At 37.9% G+C, this 23,266-nt stretch overlaps 1 protein-coding gene across 4 annotated transcripts in view; it reads right to left on the reverse strand.

Annotated features, from left to right (window-relative positions):
- Positions 1-23,266, reverse strand: part of ARHGAP15 (Rho GTPase activating protein 15) — a 332,166-nt gene that overhangs the window by 47,530 nt on the left and 261,370 nt on the right. For all 4 annotated transcript variants that reach the window (XM_038182038.2, XM_072040669.1, XM_038182039.2 and 1 more), the window contains one exon: positions 14,291-14,425. In XM_038182038.2, coding sequence (XP_038037966.1) covers positions 14,291-14,425 — 135 coding nt within the window. The remainder of the gene's footprint in view (positions 1-14,290; positions 14,426-23,266) is intronic.

Genomic DNA, 23,266 nt, shown 5'->3' on the forward strand with positions numbered 1-23,266 from the left:
GTTAGAAGCAATGATGGATGTGGTGAGACGAAAAGGAGCTACACAAGCTCAGTTAAGTTATGACTGAGGATGCCAGAGGAATGGCAATGAACCACGAACTGAAGGAAGCAAACATGAAGGACAAGACCGTGTCTCCTCCAGAGCCAGCGAGGGTTTTGTGAGTGACGTCAGCATGACCCAAATCCTGCTGCAAGGGGACAGAGGAGACGCTCAGCACAAAGAGGGTGCTGCAAGTAACACTTTCGCATATAGCAAATTCAAATGTAGCTGAATTTCAGGAAGCCCTCCTGATAGCAAGATTGCCTGTGGAAGTGGAAAATCCTCATGCTGCAGAGATAGTAAACAAATATACCGAGCATAAAGGCTTCACTGGCGGGTGCTATAATGAACACAGAATTATATCGCTGCAACAATATACACCCGCTGAATTTGACTCCACTTGAAGAGATGAGAGCTCTTAAGTTGCGACGTTGAAAACAATTTAATCGAACCTGGCTAATTAGAATATAACAAGTAGTTTAAAATTATGCAACGCTCTAAAAATCTTTTAATTAGTTTGAAATTCTGATGGCAAATTAGTAAACGTACGTCAGTAACTTCCTGTGCCTGGCTCAATACATAGAAAGAAATAAGATATGTTTTGTCAATAGGGACACTTTGAGCAAACATACACAAGCAGAAAATAATAATGTAGAGTAAGGAATAATTAATTAATTCAAGCTTCAAGATAAGATCACTGTGTCCTGCTGACCCTACATGTTAATCAGTTGATTGATTAATTGCTACAATCATAATAATTATAGGGTGTAAATCTAAATACATTTAATGATAGTTTACACTTAGAATAAAAATGTCTTTTATGTCTGCTTATCTTCTTCATTTCTTGAAGCCCGGTCATATTTTTTTGTTTGCCATAAACAAACCTGAAGCATTTTTAGATGTTATCTTTGTGATGAGGTAGGTTTATACTTCATTCATCTCATCAGGGATTTTTTTTTTTTTGTGGCCTCCACCTCCTGTCTAATGAAAAATATGTTCCTGGATGGGAAACAATTGATTATGTGCATTGCCCAATACAGCTTCATCAAATGCTCATCCTTAAATGAAAGACAAGGGGACACACCAGTAAGCCTATTGTGTAGTTATAGACTGCCTTTATCCAGAAGAGCTTTACACGCTGAAGACTACCACATAAACACACTCTGGGGCTGCATGGTACAGCAGATTAGCAGCACAGGAAAATATTAACCAATGCAAGCTAAAGGAAATTATATATATATATATATATATATATATATATATATATATATATATATATTTTGGTTTCTTACTTATAGGCAATGCAGAAGATCTTGACATCTACATCACCTTTGATGGGAGTGACTCCTCTAAACCAAAGGTATGGGTCCTTGTACCTCAACTGGCATCACTAAAATCCATCTCTTAAAATATACATGAAGGGAAGAAACAAGAAATTAAACACTTCAGTTCCTATGAACTCACTGAGCCAGGAATGAGGCGTTTTGGTAGGAGTGTGAGGTAGGAGTTGTAGTTGTATGCTGCATGTCCTGCAGGTAAAACTCTTGCTTCTGTAGTTGCCAACCTGGTTAACAAGTCCTACATGTTTGGTCCCGAAATCTGCTAACATTACAACTCCTTTGTGTTTCTCTTGAGGTGGAAAGTGGCCTGAAGTGGGAATTTCAGTTGTTTCAATAGCAAAACACCTTGGTGATTCAAGGATCAAATTTCTTTTCATTTTTAACATTTACAAAACTTGCTAGCTTATTTTTTATCTTATTTTTGCTATTGCAAAATATTTGAAAGTCTTAAATAAGTGTGTTCCTTATATTTCTGAAAAGTATATGTTAAAATCAGTTAAAATCTAGACATTAACACCAGATTTCCTGACCAGTTTAAATTCTGCAGCTCTGGAAATTCTGGACTCCTCTTTTTCCAGAGTTGGTATCCATATCCTGCTTTGCAACTCTTGTTTTGCAGTGATATTTGTTAAATAAATAATGCTAGGTTAGAAATTATAGTATAAATATTTTAAGGAGCCACTAAAGCATTTTCAAAAGAAAACGAAGCAAATTCCACAGAGTGAATGAACTTTTGCAGCCTTCAAAGGGTTACCTGACCTTTTACTTTTGCAGCTTGCTTGACTCAAAGTTACAGCATTGGAGGAGATAACAGTGAAACTGTACTATAAAAATAAATTACTATCATGAATATTAAGCAACAAGGATATAATAAACATGACTGCTTACATGATTCTGATTTATTGATACTGATTTGCTAGTAAATTATCACACAAAGTACTCGTTTTAGTTGTTTAGGAACATGTGCAAAATAAAGCTTGGTGGACACTTCCCAAAGACCTTGACATCTGTCACTGAATTCATACTTAGGGATTCTTGATGCCTATTTTTCTGGTATGCGGTACAGTGGTGTATTTACTTTCCTTTTCTACATACATATGTATATATTTTATACATATATATATATATATATATTTTTTTTTTTTTTTTCCTATTCTGTCTGGCTTCCTTAAACTGTTTTTTAGCTCTGCACAGTTTTAAAAACTACTATCATGGAGGTTCAGCTCTGACACAGTGGAACAAATCCAGCTGCAAAATCTCCTAAAGGCTGTTCATGCTTGTTCTGTTAAATAGTGCTCACTTTGAGTCAAGAGGTTTCATTACTATATTTATGAACCTCTTGGCACCAGGAGTTGGGATTTCCCAGTGCTAAGCATTAATGCATTTTGCATCACTCTTTAGCATCGGGAACTCTGGATCACTGGTGCTGAGGGGTTAAAGACAGTAAAAAGCAGATCTTTATTTCCAGATAGCAATCTTTAGTGCATGTGTGCATGCTTGCTGTTTGTGTGTGTGCGTGTGAATAGTCTGAGCAGCTATCAGATAACAGAGGGAGATAGCGGGCTGCCACAGTCACTAACAACTACCAGGAACTGCAGATTTTAAGGGATCTCAGCATTAACAGCCTGCTGCCTCTATTCTGCATCAGATATTTGTTATCCAAATTGATGGAGAGTATTCCATCTGAAAATAGGATTATTCTCCTTTAAATTTAAAGCCTGCTTTGTGCTTATGTGGCTTATATCACTTCATGACATGGTGTGTTATGTCAAACCTAAGATTATTTTTGGAGATTTCTGAGACAGAATCTACTTCATTTTGCCTGTCATCAGCCTAAAGCATGTGCCAAAAGACCCCTTTTTTGAAGCAGTCATTCACAAATACCATCTGAACTAAAGGACAGCTACAGCTTCAAAGAAAAAACACGTATCTTAGATCAAATTCCACTAACATTTCATAAAGTGGTCACAGTTTTGATACTTCTTTGCGGAGGATTTGTATCCACACAGTGGGCTATTTTCTTTTCTTTTTTTTTTTTTTTTTTTTTTTTTAATGTTAATACACTTCAGCTTACAAGCAGGAATGTAGCTCATCAGGTGCCCTGATCTGCGTTGTAAAGAAAAACAAGCAATGAACTCAGCTGCAGAGAGCATGGGCTAGTTCTGGCTGCATGTGAACACACAGATGCAAATCAAACATGAGTCAAGGAAGAGGCTATTCTAAAAGTGGCACTTGATAGCCTGGAGTGAGAGCTGCAGAAGCGTATATAAACCTGCCTGCCAGGCAGCCCTTCCTGCTTCTTCCTGTTTGTTTTTGTTAGAAAAAAAAAAAGGAGAAAAAAAAAAAAAAGAAGAAGAATAAAAGGGAAACAGAAAGGAAAAGAAAAAAAATGTGAAAAAGAAAAAGAAAAAAAAAAGAAAAAGAAAAAGAAAAAGGAAAAAAAAAGGAAAAAAAAAAAAGAGAAAAAGAAAGAAAAACACACCAGATATTTTCTAAGAGTTTAAGAATATCTCCACTTCTCAATTATAGTTTTTCAAGTGTCCCACCTTTGTGGCTGCTTCACAACTTACTTTTTTCTGAGTGCTGAACACAAGTTTGCTTTTCTAACAATTTAAGCATACCTAGGTGAAGAGGTTTTGTGCCTCACTAGAATCTTTTTCCCAGTGCAACTCTATCACTCAAAAGTGTTTAACAGTGAATGAGTCAGACCATGAGCTGTCTGTGAATTAGATTGTGCTCCTGATCTTAGTGAGATTATCTGTGTGATATACTACCTTCCCAGGCAATTAAGGCATTAGTGCTTTGGCCAAAATGTAACAATATTCTCTCTGAGTCAAACGGGTTAACAGGCTAATGAATTTTATATAGAAGGGAGTCAAAGGGAGCAGTTTGACTCTCCCGGAAGCAAGACAAATTGCATTTTACTTTAAAGATGTGGGCATTTCAAATTCAATACCTGTACTATAAGCACAAGGCAGTGGATTGCAGAAATATTTCTGTGTCCAAGGCAGCATCCATCAAGGCAGCATCCTTAAAGATGAAATTCTTGTTCACTGAGTTTTTTCTGCCATAGGTTGCCTCAGCTCTGCACACCATTTCTGGGGGAGGATGTGAGCGCCACTCCTTCCTTCCATTCCCACACTATTTCTTGCTTTGCTTGACCCCTCTTTTTAGCTGTTATCTGGTACAGCTGGTGGAGTCCAGCTGCTAAAGATGCTTTTCCGTAGCCACATTGCCCGTTTTTCCAGTACTACTACTTTCACAATTTGTGTCCCTCAAGAGACATTATAAATCATATTAACTTTGAACTCTGGCCCAGCCTCGGTAAGAACACAAGCCTACCCTCACATTCAGACGTCATGACTTTTGCAGAGTGTTTCAGTTGCAGCCGTACTTCCCATGGCAGGCACAACTTCTCCCAAAATGGTGAGGTTGGGAAGCCAGGGCTGTGTCAATAGCTGCTGCAAGGCGATGTTGTCAGGGACTGGGAAATCAGACTAACAGCCCAAACAACCTGTGCCTGATTTTAACCCATGACTTAACATTTGTCTCTAATCCTGTGTCATCAGTAGGAATTCTGTGGGTAGCCCTATTGCTGTTATGCTTGTCATATCATTTTGCTTTATCATCCCCTTTAGCAATGTGGTGTTTTCCTTTTCCAACATTGTATGTGTGCTATTGTGGTAAACTGAGAGGATATTTTCTTTGACCATTCATGACTTGATTCTGTGCCTGCCTACTTTGTGGAATTTATAAAACATTTAATTTCATTTCTTTCTCCGTGTCATTTTCAGACCATTTCCAGAAAGAATTATCAATTGTAACTCCTATCTGAGCAACTCCTGCTCTCAGGTTGCAAAAGTGCTGTTGGAGCAGTTCAATACTACTCAGTTGTATTTCTACTAGATTCTCACTCAAAGATTTGCCATGGTCCTAAATGTAAAGCCTAAAGCCATGTATTTTCTTCTAGTTCATTTAATGCACTATTATCAGGAGTCTTCTCTGAAGTTGCAAAGTTTCTTCTCTGATACCATGCCACTATGAACACTTTTTGTGATTATAAAGGAACATTTTGTAAAACTGCAAAGCAATGCTCCATGTTAAGGCACGTTTCATGGCTGGTTTTACCTGCCAGAACTTCAGGACCCATAAAGAGGAGAAATTTCCAAACTGAAAAGTCTGATGTCAGCGGTTGGAGCATACTGGAGCTGGAGAACCCTAAGGGAGGTAACAGTCCCTTGAGAGGGGACCAGGGGCCCAAGCTGCTTGAAGCATTCAGTATGCATAAAAGTGTATTCAGGATTCAACTCCATAAAGTTAGGGTCTACTCTGAGTAACACAGATGTACCCAAAGTCCACACTTACTGTGTTTTTAGATTTTCCACAGCACACCATACATTATCACAGTAAACACCATTTGCCGTTATTCCTTCTGTGGGGTAAATGTACTTTCCTTTAGCCACATCTTCAAGTACCCATGTAACAAAGGCCAAGAAACAACTGCCACCACCAAGACTGCTTATCGTGCCTGCTTCTCTGCTGGTTCAGACCCAACAAGCCAGCACACAGAGATGTATGGCATTAGAAGGCAGCAACTTTTAGATAGTAAGTAGGTGTAAGGAAAAAGGAAGATGGCATGGAACTGGAGGTGATGACTTTCAGCATCCCCTTCTCTTGCTCTTGAAGGCTCTTCTTTTCTCTCCCTTCCTGGTCTTCTCTTTCCACTTTCCCCCCCTCTTCTCTTCCATTTTTGCACTTCTGAAATTGTGTAACTGGGGCATTATAGGCTGTTTCTCCTCCTGTTATTACTTTCCCTGAGTGGAAGCTTCACTCACAAGCCTGATGAACATTTTTCCCCTCAAACCCAGAGTGCCAATTCTCACTTTGTCAAGAGCTCCAGTTAACCTCCATGAGAAGTTCCTCTCCCCCTGCCTCCCGCAAATGCTCCAGGTTACAGAGATCTTGTCACAGCCACTAAACAGCTCTTCCTCTCTCTCTTTTTTCTCTTCCTATCTGCCTGAACCATGTTATTTCTTGGATATCTCAATTTCTCTGTCTTCTCTTTCACGGTTCTCTCCCTCGTGGTTTTCTCCATGAGCTTCTCCTATGCTAACCTACATATGAACTATCAAGTTGGCTCGCTTTTTGCTTCTGCCCTTTCCTTCTACTACAAAAAGATTCTCTTAATCACAGATCAAATTTAAATTATGCAAATACACTCTATTTTTTGTGCCCCAAAAGTAAAAGAGGACCAAACTGAAACTCATGTCATTTTCCATTTGCAATTTTTTGGTTCTGCACTCTGTCAACTGGCAGTCAGTGTAAACCCAACAGAGAGGTACTGGAGCCTCAGTGATTAATCTGGCTATCATTTACAGATGTAAACAATTTCTTTTTTTTTTTCAAATTGGAGCGAGACACACTGCTTCACAAATGATAATTCCACCCAGCATCCAGTGACTTCTCCCTTAAGCACTAATGCTGTGATCACCATTGTCCCATGGCAGGTAAGAGCCCAGAAAAATCTTTTAGCTTTGTTAGTACTTGTGCAATCATGGATAAGCCTCAGTTTGGACATAATGCTGTCTAATAAATGCTATTTTCAAGTACTGGTTTCAAAGCACTACGCTGGACCTACTGTGTACAGCAAAGTTTGTGCAAAAAGTTCTCACTGAGCAGATTACTACAGATTCAGATCCAACAATTTATTGTGTAAGCATTAAACCATTCATACAACAAACACCTGTGCAAGCCAGTTGGCCTAGTCAATTCTTGTTTAACATTTAATTATGAATATAATTAGCATGAGTTAAGAGACAGGCCAGGCATCCGCAATAAAATTTCCACTATGCTAAAAAAATTATAACTATAATAAGAAAAAAGACTAAATTGCAGAGAGTATGTCCCTGCTGTGCAAACTTTGCATGACAGCAACATTCAAATACAAATTCTTTTAAAACTGATTCCTTTTCTTTTATGAGGATTTTAAAGCCTCCACCATATATTTATAAGAACAAATCACATAATTTTTCTGTTGCATTAATTTTAAGGCAATTTTCATCATTGATGTAACCCTTTTGGTGAGATTCTCCTCTTTCTCGAAAGGTAAATTAATTGATTTGATAGTGTCACTGGAACTTTGTCTTAAGTAAAACTCATCTAAGAGTTTTATGAAGTGCTTTTTGTAGCACAACAGAATTGTGTGCTAGCAGAAGAAAAGAATTAGTAAATATTACAACATATATCTTTTTACAGATAAATTCTTATGTTTAAAAAAAATCATCAAAGTCAACTTAGAGTCAGGTTCCCTATGGGCAGGTATTATCTCGGCATTCTTCACAGAGCAAAGCCCTGCAGAAAAGCTAAACCACCATATGTAGTTATTCTTTTAATTTTTCTTCAAATAACTTGTTTATAAATTTCCATGTGGGGAAAAGGAAAAAAAGAAAAAACAAACAAACAAAAAAAGTAAATGTTCTGTCCGTGTATTTTCTATCCATGCCCTTTATTTCTGAACATGTTGGGCTATTTTCCACCTCAAAAAACAAATCTATTCATAGACATGCCCTCCAATTTTTTATTCTAAAGCGGTTGCTTGCAGACCTGGAAAGATCTATTTAAAAATGCTGCTGAGTAAAAACAGTTTGCAACTGTGAAGGGAAGGTCACCAAAGGAGAGCCAGGAGGTTACTGGGGCATCTTGTTCCTTGACACCTCTTGGGAACAAAAGGCCTGGAGTGAACCTCTCTTGTTACCAGCCTGCTGCTATTACAAATACGTCAGCCTCCGTTTGCATCCTTGGTGCAGGTGTGCTTTCTTTCTGCCTCCAGTCTGAGTGGAGACCACGCTAGAGCATGGTGGCTTCAATGGGTGGGAAGAAGTTTAAATGTACTTGCAGGCAGTTTATACACCCTCTTGTGGAATATTTATATATTTCCATGGATGGATATACCTGAGAATATCCTATCCATAATATATATATATATATTTTGTTTTATTTAAAGAAATATGAGTTGTGCCCCAACTTTTGAATACTTCTTGTTTCTACACTGTTTTTTGTTGTTATAGTACTGTTCGTGTTTAGTTTCTAGACCTCTACTGTCTTCTGATTTGACCCAAAAGGTATAAATATGATTTATCATGTGAGATTTATTGTGGTGACCTTGGGTTTGTTTACTAATCACCATGTTCACATGAAATTGAGGCTTTCTGGTGCCATGCCAAGCCCCAGAACTTCCTTGAACAAGTAAAAGAAGGCTAGGAAAACAATTTCAATAGGAGGCTCGCCAACTGCGAAGCTGAAGGCAGTTTGATTAGGACTCGAAGCCCACAGATTGAGATTATGACAGAAATTTGCATAATGCCAGAGACTGATAAGATTTGGTTTCTCAGGAACCTATTACGTGATGATGTTAAGAGACTGTCATGGATTTCTTACAGTGCAATATGCTGACTTGTCTTTCCAAGACGAGTTGGCCTTGAGCCTTGTTCTTTGTAAGCCTCGAGTGAGGTTTCTTTAGATGGCTTTTGAAAATTTCTTTAGACATCTTCTGTAACTTTCCACCAAGATGATACAAGGATGTTATGACTGTCAGAATAAATGAATGTATTTACTTCCTTTCTGTTTCCCAGCTACTATTTTCATAACACTGCATAGTGGTTCAGAGCAGGTCCTGGCTACACCAAGTTTTCAACCAATGTAGCTCTGTTCTTTGATCATGATTATGTATCGATGACTGGATTTGTTTATTGCCTCCTGACACAACTTTTTGCCTGATTTGGATGGAGGCTGCTTCCATGCAAACTCCTCAACAGTTGCATTATTCAGTGCAAATTTCGTGGTGGCCTGCTGCAGACCGAAGTGTGATCGTTGCCTGAATAGACATGAGTTTCTGCACCACATCGCCTCGGGCTGCACATGCAGCAGATTTGGGGGGGTATGAAGCCAGAGCAGAGCCCAAGCTCAAAGCAAACCCTTCTCCTGATGCCAACCACCCTGGAGATGAAGACAACTGACTGACATGGAGTGGTCTGATGTCTCCTCATAGCAGTGATAGCTTTTGTGGGTTATAAAAACAGCCTCCTGTTCTAATGAAAGAAACATTTCTTGCTTTTATCACTGTGCTTAGTAGGTCCTTTGTGGACTGGGCAGGACCAGTGAAGACCAGTATCTCATACCATGAGAACTGTAATAAATTTAATATATAACATCTTTCAATAACCCAAAGAGTTATAAAACTCTGTCATATGTAAGATACTAACTAACCATTTTCCTCAGTCTCTGTATAATAGGGTAGCAAAAAACATTATAAGATTGATAGGAACGACATTGTGAATTCTGCTTAGCATACAGCAGGAGACCTTAATTGATATATCAAAAGGATATGTGTGAAATCACTTGAAAAAAGTGTTAATAATCTAGTAGAATAACCAAAATAAATAAATAAATAAATAAATCCAGATCTTGAAAAAATAAAAAGTGTTTCTAATGTGGGCCTTTGGCAGTTCCTAGGCATTTAAATTAATCACCATTATAATTCTAAAAACCTTATTATCTCCCACCTAACTCTGAAGGTGCTACAGTTGTGTCCTTGGAAGGCTTTTAGGTGCCTACCGCTCTACTGCTCCCCATGCAGAGAAATATTTAGTTTTCTGCTAGGGCCAAAAAGCTTGAGCTCCAGAGATGGGGGTTTCTTTGCCAAAGTGTCTGGGGAGGGCTGGTCCTGTGAATGAGATTTTGCAACCTTTCATTTTTAGTAATCTCACTGCTATGTTCATCTGCCTTAGCTAGGAAGCTCACAGGAGTAACAGATACCTTCATTCAGAAAACTGTCTGTGGAAGCATCATTTTGGTAAAAGGCTTCTATTTAGAGTATATGCATACATATTTACACTTTTGTGCATGTGTGATTTAAACAATAAATAACCTATTTATCTACAATACTTACATGACACCTATTATATTTATATTATAGATAAGGAATTGAAATAAAGGTGTAATCATTAGACCTCATTGAAAAAAATCTTTCCAATGTAGTAATTTTTCCAACCTGTTTGCAGACAAAATCAAAGATCTGAATTCAGGGCATTCAAACCAGAGACAGATGTTGCAGCTTTGGGAACCTGGTGGAATTTTCCTTTATGGAATATCAGTTTGGATTATTATTTTTTTTTTAACTGTAGTTGGACAGATGAATTGTCTATACAGCTTTCTCCAGCTGAACGGATCTGGAATGACTAGTCAGCACTTGAATATTTTCCATGTTGAATTTTCCCATTTATTTTATACTGTGGATATCAGTCATAATTGCAGAGGACATCATAGTGTCTACCGTAGTAGACAATTATTTTTTTTTCATGCCTTCTGCCTGAGACGTCTGAAGAAAACTTGTTCAATTAAATTAAACATTCATAAGCAGCTAACACATTTACCTGCTAATATTTTTAACAGTTTTTTGGGGTAGTTTTTTTTTTTTTTTAATTTATTTCAGTGGCTGAAGTTCTCACAGAAGTTTGCATGGCCATACAGATTGAATTCTGCAAATAAGGTGATTAAGTGTTTCAGTTATTGGCACTTCTACCACCTTACTCACATGAAGCACAATTTTACTTGCAGACAATCTGTTGAACCACGTCTGTTGATCTTGCAGAAAATCAATAGAACTATTTGCGGTGCTAAGTAATTTAAGTGTGGCTGAACCTGACTTCATAGCAGCATTTGGGCACACTTCAGAAGTGCATATTTCATCCAAAATACCACAAAATGACTTGCCAGTAATATATTAGACAAAGTCCTTGAAAAACCTGCTTTCCAAATCCTAAGAAACAAAATTAGTATTAGGTCAGAGGTCTTGTGGCCTTCCATTTATCATTTATAAATTCTCTGATATAAGCTATATGGACAGTAATTATCCAGCTTCAGCCTGGCAAGCAGAATTCTGAGATTCTATAATGCCCTGAATTATCTCCTAATATTCTGGCCATATCTAAATTGTTCTAATATTATGGCCATATCTAAATTTATTTGTAGGGGAAATTGAAGGTAGAGAGCAAGCACTTTGCCTAATACACAGGACTGTAATATTTTATTCCTATGCACATAATAGTGATGTTAATTAAAATGGCATCATCCAGGAAAAGTAATATTAAGCTTGCTATGGAATTTTTCACATAATCTTTAAAATAGCATCAGCATAAGAAGACCATGGCACCTCTTAGGTACTTGTTCCTCCAGAAACTTCTAGCTAAATGACTAAATCCCCAAGAATTAGGGGATTTACTGTTACTAACCACTACAGGTTTTTACACAACTTCATCTTACTTACCAAGTGTATGGCTCTGACTGAGGATTGCTTAGTGCTGGACCAAGGATATAATCATCCAGGCAGTGTGGGAATGTGTCCTAATTATTACCTTTTTCCTAGCAGTCTTCAGGTTGGTTTATTTCTGGTGATATTAAGTGCTTATTCCAGTCGTACTGCACATCCCATGCAATACATGCTAATAATACTGATTTTGGAAGAATGGACAGAAAAGACAGAGACACAATAGCCTCTTTTTTACAACATCCTGAAGCAGAAATTTTCTAGCAGTGCAGCACAGACCAATTTTCTAGCAGCTCAGGAAGAGCAATTAACACAAACTAGCTGAAGAATCAGCTGCTATGGAAATGATATTGAAGACAAGAGATTTTTTCTTTTGCCTCAGGACTATTAACATGTAGAAGAGCTCCAAAAACACTGGAAATGCCTAATTGTTGTTTATAGATGTTATTTAAGTAGAGATGGTAAGAATATGGATTTGTAGATACTATGGGAGTAAAGGCCAGATAAAGAGAAGATTGATTGGAAATCGTAGATTACATTAGACAGTTGGATTAGGTAGAAGTCACCCTGATGTGCCGTAAAGAAAGCAACAAGAATTAGGGATTTGAAACAGTGCAAAGAATGTCTTAGAGTACTAGCATTTTCTTCCTAGGAATAAACTGTCTTAAAATCCTTCTATAAATGACTGTTCATTAGTCTATCAATGTGTATAATGGCTCTCAAAATCATAATAAGAATTAATAATAGTTCAAATAGCAGAAAGGGACATTAATTTCTCACTCATGAATATTAATGCTTTAGGGAAGAGTCTCTTCCCGACATGCTTTCAAACTCTATTTCACAAGTCTCTAATCGGTTACCTGTTATTTTTACTGTCAAAATACTCCCCACTGGGCCACCAAAAGATTTCATATCACCCCAACTTGGATGGTAGCATGAGGGTGAGAACAGAAGATAGCATGAAGGATGAGGTCATGGTGTCGTGATAATGTTCTTCAGAATACAGCAGGGTTGGCTGAGCCAAGGCGCACTCCAAAGGGCAACAAGAAGTAGTGATAAGGGGGGACAAAAACTATATTTAGGTCCAGAAGACCGGATTACCAGGACGAGAAAGTGAAAAAGGCAGAGGATAAATTATTAAATGCTTGACTGTGGAATAATGTGCCTAAGAAGAGATGCAAACAGCATGCCAGGCTGTGCCCCATGAACTGAACACATCCTCTAAGCGCACCAGGTCTCTTCCTTCCTGAGAAGAGGTAGCTGGTGGATGGGAACCACCTGAAGGCTATGTTCAAATGCTGGTGCTTCAAAATGGTATTTTATCCTAATGCATTGCAGAAACTGAAGCTCAACAGTAAGAAGATCTTTATTATTTTGCCCATCTTAGCATGGCAGAGACTGTGCAATAGGAACTTAGGCTGGAGGGAGAACCTTCTCCATCTAGTTTCTGTGTGCTTTGAATGGAGAAGTGAGCTGACAAGAGAAAACTTCCAGGTAATGTGTTTCTTTACGTTGTGTATTTAACTGCGCTGCATCTCTAAATAAGTGAGAAGGGAAAGATCTTGTGAGATGTATTTAACCTCATTATATCTGATGCTGGGTCTTGAAAAGCTTTAGTTGAACTAAAGACTCTTATGAATATAAAATCAAAGTGAGCCGTACATTAAGGGCTTCATATTCTCTGACAGCTGCGCATGTGCACACACAGCTCTCATTAACAGTAATGGCAAATATGCATGCCCATCATTCAGAAAACGGATCTCTAAGTACTTTATTCTTTATTGTTTCTTTTTTTTTTTTTTTTTTCTGGCATTTTTTTTTTCTATTGGACTTTTAATTAAACTCCTACTTGGCCCTTTCCCTTTAAGCTATCTCTTCCCCCCTTCTCCTCCCCTCCCCATTTTCAAGGGGAGTAAAACCCAAATCACTCTGTTTTTGAGGCAAGTTTTTCCAAGCTGCTACAGTTTTACAAAATGCACCTGCAAATATTAAATACAGAGAGGATTTGCAGCATATAAACCAGAGACATGTAACAGAATAAGTGCCTTGCACTTTGAAAATACTTCTGCTGCCTGCTGACTTCTAAAAAAATAAAAAATGAAGCAAAGGTAGATATGAAAAGTAGAACACGATCGGTTTTGCATTCTTTTTGTGATCACTGTAAGGCAAGAGTCTGCAACCTTGTGGAACAAAACACATGCATTTCATTCTGATTAACATAACGACAGCCCCTTCTAACATAATTCACAATTATTAGTCTCTCCTTGTGTTTGGGGATATATAGATTATCATCCAAGCGTATTTTGAGCACATACACATTTTAATTCCTTTCCTAAACCATTTTAGGCACTGAGGTAATATTGCATATATAAAATTTATAGTTCAATAGTTTGATATTTTTTTCCTCTAGTTAAATAACTAAATGCTGTAGGAGGTAAAATGCAATCAAAAACAATAAAAAGACAGGATCATGGATAATGGAAGGTAAGTCAGATCTGAGATGCCTCTGTTCTTCCATTTTAAAGTTTATTATTATTTTTATATAACAGGCTATTTCACTAGCTTCTACTGTATCTGATGTACTTACTTATCGCCTCCACAAACTGTTCAAAGAAGCAGTATGGGAACAGCGGCTCAGGCAGCTCTCTGAAAAACATCTTGAGTGCTCCGGTGACAACGTGGATGTCCTCCCACTGGCTGTCGTCCAAATTCAGCTTCTCTTCTGGGAAAACACGAGGAGAAATGGAACAACTGGTTTTAATGAAACAATTACAAGACACTAATTATTATGTTAATGTTTGCCTACTATCATCAGCAACCGTTAACAGCCTTCTGCACCTAGAGGTTTGGTGCTGTGCATGTTTCCCCCCCCCCCTTTTTTTTTTTTTTTTGTAGGAAGAGAACATTTTCAATGGAATACCATCTGTAGGAATGCAGCTAACAAAAAACAAGAGACACAAAGAGACAGTACCATTGACACAGTATGTCAGATACATTTATTCCCATAATGCATCAGTATGAAAATTAGCATCACAGCTCAACATGATTCAAAGCTATTTGGTTTTGAGGCCGAGGGGCTAAGAGTTGCCAATGATGGCCGGCTCAAGGGACCGGCCTAAAGGCCTTGCTGAGCCAACAGGAGACATATGCTAAACATGGCAATAGAAAATGAGTTATTGCTTTACATGTGTTAGCCTTGCTATGTACAAGGGAATAATGGGTAACGCTTTTCTCCTTTTTTTGCCTGAATGTAATGTCAGCAAGGAATAGAGTACTGTGAGAGAAAGGATATTAATTCCTTCTTACTGCTTCAAAAATATTTTGTTTGGTTTTCATCTCTGGGAGGAAGATTTGCCCAGCAACAATATTAGACAGACCCCTGTTGGCCTACCTAGGCTATGCAAAGCTGTCAAAAATGATAACACACTAAAGACAAACCACAAGTGCTTACAAAACTGTTTTACAAACAAACAAAAAAATGTTTTCTTTTGAAGCTTGACTGAGCTAAGGAATTTAAATATAAAAGAAACTAAATGCTAAAATAGAGTTTCTAATAAAAAATAAAACAAGATTGGATGATTATTCTATTTTTCTCCTTTTTTATTCTAGAAGTGTGATACTATTAGAACAGAATAAACAATGAGATCATAATCCATATAAAACTCTCAGAAAGTGTAAATCCTTATTAGACCAAATTAAAATGACACACACTTTCTTCGAGTTCTGCTGCTCCAAAAATGGAATTCGCTTTTTATACATGTGCTGTGACTCTCATTTTTAGAAAATTTCTGTCTGAATGTAAATCAAGGGCCAACCATGAAAACTACTGTACAAATTTAATTTGAAGCAACATAATCCTGAAATGTTTTACTAAATGTCACTGAATTTTCATGTTTAGCAATTCAGTTGGCTTCAAGAGCAGCCTCTTTAGTGAACTGTTGTTAAACAAAATGGTAAAATTATTGGAGACACATGGACACCCACAACTCCAGATCCCTGGTACTTCAATGCAATAGTTTTCTCACTATAGAGTTTACTTTTGGTCAGAAAAAATATTATTCGGAATGGAGACATCTTTCAACTTTTATGTAATAAATATTACTGAAGGCTTTTTAAATTTCTGGATTTGGGAAATGTATACAAATAAAGGAATGGACCCAATTCCTTAACTTGGAGTAACGTGAGACAAAGCTGGAACAAAGGCATACTTGCGCATTTTATTTAGTTGTCTCGCGTGCTTTTTTTTCCCCCCCCCCCATCGCATTACCTCAATCATAAAAGTAATGATTTGATCTCAAATGAGTTAGCAGAGGGGATCTTCTTTAGACTCTGAGATCATATTTGATTGATCGTATTTCAACAATTAGCCTTTTATTTTGCCACACACTATTGAACTAGATCGACAGCAACTTAGCAGGCCAGCTTTAAACAGTCAACTGTTAACAATAGCATCAAAAAGAGAGACCTGATGGGGTTTACTGTCACTTTAAAGAACAGGGTGGGTTTTCACATTGTTGAAATCTGTCAGATATTTTGAAATGTCCCTCTCACTATGGTGCCACACCCCCTGCGTGCCCTTATAATAAAATTGGTTTTACTCCTGATTAAATCATTTTCTCCCTACCCACTACCATACTTCTCATAATGGACCTGTGTGCTCTACAGCTGGTGTTCTTCCCATGGTACCAATTCTTACTTTATCTTTTAAGCACTTTGCTGCTAAGATCTCATGCAGAGTGCTTATGTTTTGTTAAGAGCTTCATTCTTAGAGAAATAGCTTAACACATGTTCTAAAAATGTTGTACAACTTATTGCTTAAAACACATTTAGAAAATGTATAAGTACTGTAGCTTTGGCACAGAACTTTAAGTAGAAACCTTAAAAAAAAAAGAAAAAAAGAAAAAAAAACACAACTTGTTTTTGCCATGCATTTGTCTTAAATGTCTAAAGTGGAATGCTTGACTTCTAAGGCTTTGCAAAGACTTATCTTACCAGATTTTTGCACCATTTCCAGCTCTTCAAGGAAACGTGTTAGGAATGTATCATCGTGAAAGCAAAGGGTGTCAATTTTCCCTCTAGCTATAAGAGAGTTTTTAAAAATGTTTGCTAGGAGGAACAAATGCCAAGTCAAAAAAAAAAAAAAAAAAAAAAGGAAAAGAAAATAGAAGTCCATTCAGTGTAAGACTCTCGTTTGGTTCCCACTGGTTGGAATTGCTCACATACCAAGGCAATAGGGCCATAAGCAAACACACACACGCATTTTGGGCTAGGTTTAAGGGGAGGACCTGACTTTTTGGCTTTACTCAGACATATTTCTTATTGGGGTGTTTTGCTTACACAAAGATTAAGTCTCAAATCTGATATTTAAAGTTGACAGTCAAGGACTGCTTTCAGTCAGGAGATACTGTATCTGGGAAGACGCTCAAAATCTCACAGTCCTAAAAATTTGCTTTAACTTGTCAGTAGTATTTGATTAGTTCAACCATCACTGCCAGTTGATATCATATATCTTAGATACAGACACAAATATGCCCAGAAAATCCCATAAAATTTATGCTAATACTTAGGATGAAAATATAAAGACCACACTAAGGAAAAAAAAAAAAAAAGTGCAGGCACCTGTCAAGGTTATTATTAAAAAAAATACAAATCGATGTACAATACATTTGTGAAGGAAGCATGGGTTCTAATTCTTAGTAAATCAGTCTTTTCAGCAATCCACGTTTTTAATGGCACTTGCAATGTCTGCCATTGAACCAAGGAGGAGTTCACCTCTGGTTTATACACAGCATTGTAAGGTTACCCCTGTTCAGAAAGGAAGAAGATCAGCTAAGGAAAGATCAGCTAAAAACAAAACAAAGAAAATACAAAAAACAACCTAGGCAGTACAGAAAGCTCAGTTTTGAAAGAAAATGGATATGGCTTCTCTAACCACATACGCTGCCTTGTCTGTAGATTTGTCTCTAGAAGCAAAATGCAATTTTGTGAGAACACTGCTGAATTTTACTTATTTATTCCTTTTTCCTTTAAGATAATTTATACGAGAATTTTCCCAGCCATACATTGTCTTTTGCCCATGCTGCCACTACATGCCCAGGTTCAGAAGCCATGGTTCACTTTGGGTATTGCATCTTCCTGCAACTGGTCTCACGGATTACTCTGAACCACGTGAAAAGTGATTTCCTGCAAGCACGGCTAGCAGAGTCTACTCTTTCATGGAGGCTGTGCCCACCAAAAGCTTTTTGGCATCTGGGGACCAGCCCCAGCCCCACAGCTCCGTCAGATGAAATCCCAGAGCACTGGAGTCTCCATCCCAGGGGCTGGTGGATATCCTGGTTGGGATCTCCCCCAGAGAAAGCCCTGCACAACACTGCTTACTAATTCACATGATTCCTCTCACATCAAAGTCTCTGCAGAAGAGCTGGGTGTGCACAATGCATTCCCAGCTGACTGAAAGCTTGGGAAACTGGCCGGACTCACTCATCCCAACAGGCAGTTTACTGGTGAGAGCTCCAGAACTGAGTCCTGCTGTTGAAGAAGGGAAAGAAAAATCCTGTTGCACCGCACTAGGGAAAGACAAACTGTGTGTCATTCCTCTTTATTGTCCAAGTTGAAGATGTCTTTTTTTTTTCTTTTTTTCTTTTTTAATGGACATATTCTTAAAAAATATTTTTCTGCTTATCCATGCTCCTCAGTAGCAAAGAAAAAACATACATAAGCAGAACTGCTTCACTTGCATTAGTCTTCAACACCCAACTGCATCATTCATTCCTCATGTGAGGGCTGCTCTCATGACTGACAACACAAATACTGGTTTATACACTGAAAGGTGTGTGTTTGATAACGTTACCTTTATTTTACAAGCCAGAACTTCTCTTACCAGAGAAGTTATCTCTTAGTTCAGAGACATAGCAGCTTTCAGGAATGATGGGATCTCAAAACTTTTGCAAACTGTTGTTACATAGGAGCAAACAAACTTCTTTCAAAGTGATAGCAGTCAATTTAGAGCAGCAGTAGAGCGCAGAGATGTCCAGAGGCATGGCAGGGATGGGCTGCTGAGGGGTGGTGAATGCTCTTGCTTATCATATGACAAGGAGCTCACCCCTTGGCAATGCAGCACATGATGCTTCACTTCCTCCTCCAGTAAATCCTGGCCTGACATTGCATTTTATAGGCACACTCCAAAGTGCATACATTCGCTAGAACTTGGATTAAATAATAGAGCAGAAGCCTCAGCTCGTGCAGAACAATGCTGTCCTCATTCAGCCAGCCTTCTGTGAGCTCTCTCCCTGCTAACAACTCTTTCTCCTCACTCCCTTGCTAGGTCTGGGAGGTCACTGTCCTGCCTGCAGCCAGCACGTGGTGCTTTGCTCCCAAGAGCATTCAAACAAATCAAAGAAAATGACAGATAAGCAAATCACTAAATATGGTATGCAGCGTGCTTCTGAGCAGTTCTGGTGAATCCATCCAATGCTACCAAATTATCAAGGATATAGTCAGCAAAACAAAGCTTGAACGTATGACTCCTTCTCTGGTGGTGGAAAACGGAGAACTCTTTAAGCAGAAAATTAAACCATGATGTTATGATGCCTGAGCACTTGTTTATTATCGGAGGGCCCATTTCCATGGTGCCCAGGCGCAAATTACTGAGCAACTTAAGCTAAAAAGCAGAACATCTCTATGTGCATCCAGAGTGTTGTTTATGCCAGTTCTCTGCTATGACAGTTCGCTGACCTGGGGGCATGCTGGAACAACCAAGCACTGCTAACTTAAATCTCCGTCTGCGCCAGAAAAATAAAAGATTTCTGTACTTGGGCACACTGGGTCATATTCATCCCCGCATAATTCCACAGAAGTCTGCGGAGTACGAGAGGGATGAACTATCTCATTGTTTCTGTAGAAAAGGTCCCGTTCAGTGAGGGTACACCACCAAGGCACGCAAAACAGTTCAAAGGTTTAGGAGCATGGCCAGCCAGCGACTCCGTCGCGTCGGGAAGTTTCTACCCTGTTTGCAACTGCCGGCATCACACCCGACAGTGGTCCTGGGGGGAGAATCCGTTTGGTGGCCAGAAACAGGTATTATCTCTACGGTACTCCTGTGCACCATTCACTGCCAGTACCTGCTACAGGGTTAGATGACAGCGTTATTAGTTCTAACTCAGGATTTTCAATCATTGTGATTTGAAGCAATAATTACTGTAATAGGATTATAATTACAAGTACTTTTAAAATTCATTAAGTTTAACTGAATCAACTATTCCGTATGGGAAAAAGATTGATTTTAAATATAGAATATTTCCTCTCTAAATGCAGCTGAAAGCTCCCTAAGAATAAATAGACCACCTGTCTGCAATTCCACAACCTCGGTGAGCCGCTCGGAGGTGACTCAATAACCCAGAGAGTGAGCAGGCAAACGCAGCCTGAGCATCCGAACCCTGCAGGGCCAAACTTGTCCTTTCTCTGGTGTTACAGACCTACTGGGGCACCTGCGTGGGTTTAAAAGAAGGCACCCGGGAAGGCACGGAGGACTTCCCACCCTGCTCCTACCCTCCCGCAGTGCGGGGGCTTCTCCATGTCAGAGCAACAACATTGCCCGAGTGCGAGGATGGAGCTTGGCAGACTCTGTGCAACTCACAGAAATTAAATAGCTATGTGGAGTGAAAATTACATTTGTCTTACAGTGGTAAGATTCTGTCCTCTAATCCACTCTGCTACATTATTGCATGGTAACTTCGTTTGTTTCCTAGTGGTCAAAGTGCACTTTATTTTGTTTTTCTTTCTGTTTGCTCTTCCCTCTTTCTCTATTATCCTCAACCAGACTACTGTCTTTCTCATTCCTCTGCATCAGCTAATGGGCTTTATTCCATTTTCTAGTTGGACGTTTCTGTTTCATATATGTTAGACTGCAAAACACTAACATCAAATACTGCCTTAGATAAAGAACCTACTTTTCATAATACATTTTACTGCTCAAAGGCAAAAGTCCTTTCTGAATTCTGCTTTTACTTAGTCATATATTGTGCACATATATTAGTCAAGGTAAATATCTCTATACCAATCCCAAATCTGTTATTAACATTTTTTATTTTTTGGGGGGGGCATGTGCAACTGCTCTCCAGTAAGCTCCTCCGCAATCTATTTTTTTCCCTTTTTATTTCCTTTTTTTTTTTTTTTTTCTTCCATTTACACTCAGGTCTTTTATCAGAACTGTGTGTATCAGCATCCAGAAATCTATATTTTAAGATATAATACAAAGAGGAATTGGACAATGATTCTGTCCAATTTTCATACTTCAAAAATATGTTCATATTCCTATATTTTTAATTGTACTACTAACTCAGAGTGCTTTAGGATTCTGACATATAGCTCTTCTGTTCTTCCCCTTCTTGGTTTCTAACACTGCCTCTATTTCCATTCTTGTCAAAAGCCTTTTCATAGTCCAAAAATCTGTACACAATGTTTTGTAATATTTGGCAGACTTATCTGAAACCTAATTCACTGCCTTCTTGTGATTCATGGGTCATAAATTATTTTATATGTAATGTACCCCAAAGGGTAAAAAATTCTTTGTATTAAATTTCAACCAAACAATTTAAGGGAAGAAAAGAAAAAAAAAAAAAAGTGTTTTTGAGACACTGAAAAGATCTGACGTTAATATATGGTTTAGTGTGTTGTCTCCCACAAATGGTATCTCAGTATCTTTTCGTAAATACGAGATTTAACATGCTGCGAGTGAAAACACTTCTGCCGTAACGTGGGCTTACTATGGACAACTTTAAAGGAAACGAGAAATACAAAATGTGTAGCACTGGATCAGACTACTGATCCATTAAATCAGCCCTGTCTCCAGTGACTGTTAAAATGAAAGGGTCTGTACAAAAACAGTTCAAAAAACAAGCATACCACCCAACCCTTACTTTCTGCACATAGCCAAATATATTATTGGGACTGACCCCAATAACAATAAGCTGGTGCCTTATTTCAGTGAGTTTCAACAATCAAAGGAAAAAATTAACAAAACAATAAAGATCATTATGACTTCCTTTATGTAAATGACTTCCAAATGTAAATACATCAAAGCCTGAGCTAAAGTCAAGCAATTCCCCTAGTCCACTTGCAATGCCAAAAAGAAACTTATACATATATATTTGTTTGCAGTTATAAGGATTATCAATGAATTATTAGTTTATTGTTTTCTTAGAAAAATGGAAACACAAACTTGATTCTCAAAATGCCCATATATTACTTACATTATTAATCACATTCATTTCAATGGGATTGTTTACAAGAATAAAGGTTACTTGAGCTGTTCTCAAACACCGGTTCATAGCAGGTCCAGAGAACAAATTCTGGATTATAATTATTTTTTTAATGAAAGGGCTCTTTGAAATAAGCCTGTTGAAAGAAGTATTCTTACATGCAATCAGGTATATAGAAGCTCTGTAAATGTCAAGGACAAAACATTTTATTTTGTATAGAATTTATCTTTTGGTTCACTAAAGTCAAAACACTTCTGTTCATCAGAACTTTTATAAAGGACTGTTTCATAATATGAATCCATTTGGATTATCTGACCAGAGATAAGACTTCAATGGACTTACTATATCATTCACCACTGTACCAGTGCCACAAAAGGGAATTACAATTAATTGGATTATGTTGGTCTCCACCCGCTGATTGTAGAAGAGAAAGTCTGAAACTGTAACTATTTCAAACAGACCATATCTCCCATCAACCATGGGATTTGGGCTTTAATTTACCAATAAAGCTTAATTTCTTCTCTATATTCTCTTCTGGTTAGGAAGAGGTCATTTAGACACTTTATTCAAGTTATTCAAAAAGAAAGGACAGTTTTGTTAAGTACTTTCAAACTACCACTTCAGTTCTCGCACCTTGCCTTTTAAACATTGCTTACTTTCTTGATTAAAAATAAAATGATTTGTCTTGAAAAACATAAGCCAGAGAATCCAGGCTTCTGCTTGGGTCATAAGAATAATTTATGCTTCATATTCCTTGGCTTAATTCATGAAAATTTGCCTGAAAGTGTTACCGAGAATGACAATTAGCTATCAACTACATGGTGTGTGACACCATACAGGACAGAGGATATCAGTGTTGTTTTGTGTAGGCTCCTGCAGAGACAGTAAGACAGTAAGGCAGTAAGAGCTTCCAGTAGCTAGACTTAGGTTTGTCTGTATGGAAAAGTTACACTAGGTATGAAATACAAACTTGATACACCCAAGTGATGCATTTGCTTGCAAATGGTCAAATTCTACAATACAGGCAACTTTGTCTCTTTTAGTTAATGAGTTACACGCTAAACAGCAATACTATTCTTACTCTAGATGTCTATATATAGTATTATATATATGTATATATAATTTATTTAACTGGTAAATGCTGAAGATTTCTAGTACCAAATAAAGCTTAAGACTGTAAGGAAAACAAAACAAAAACAAAGCACCAAACCAACACCATTCTATGATCAGCATGAAATATATTTACAGAGAGAAACGCAAGTATCCCACTTGTGGGTATCCTGGGCTATCGGACATGGTGGCTT

This window comes from Anas platyrhynchos, chromosome 7 (genome assembly GCF_047663525.1).
Source record: "Anas platyrhynchos isolate ZD024472 breed Pekin duck chromosome 7, IASCAAS_PekinDuck_T2T, whole genome shotgun sequence".
Taxonomy (NCBI): domain Eukaryota; kingdom Metazoa; phylum Chordata; class Aves; order Anseriformes; family Anatidae; genus Anas; species Anas platyrhynchos.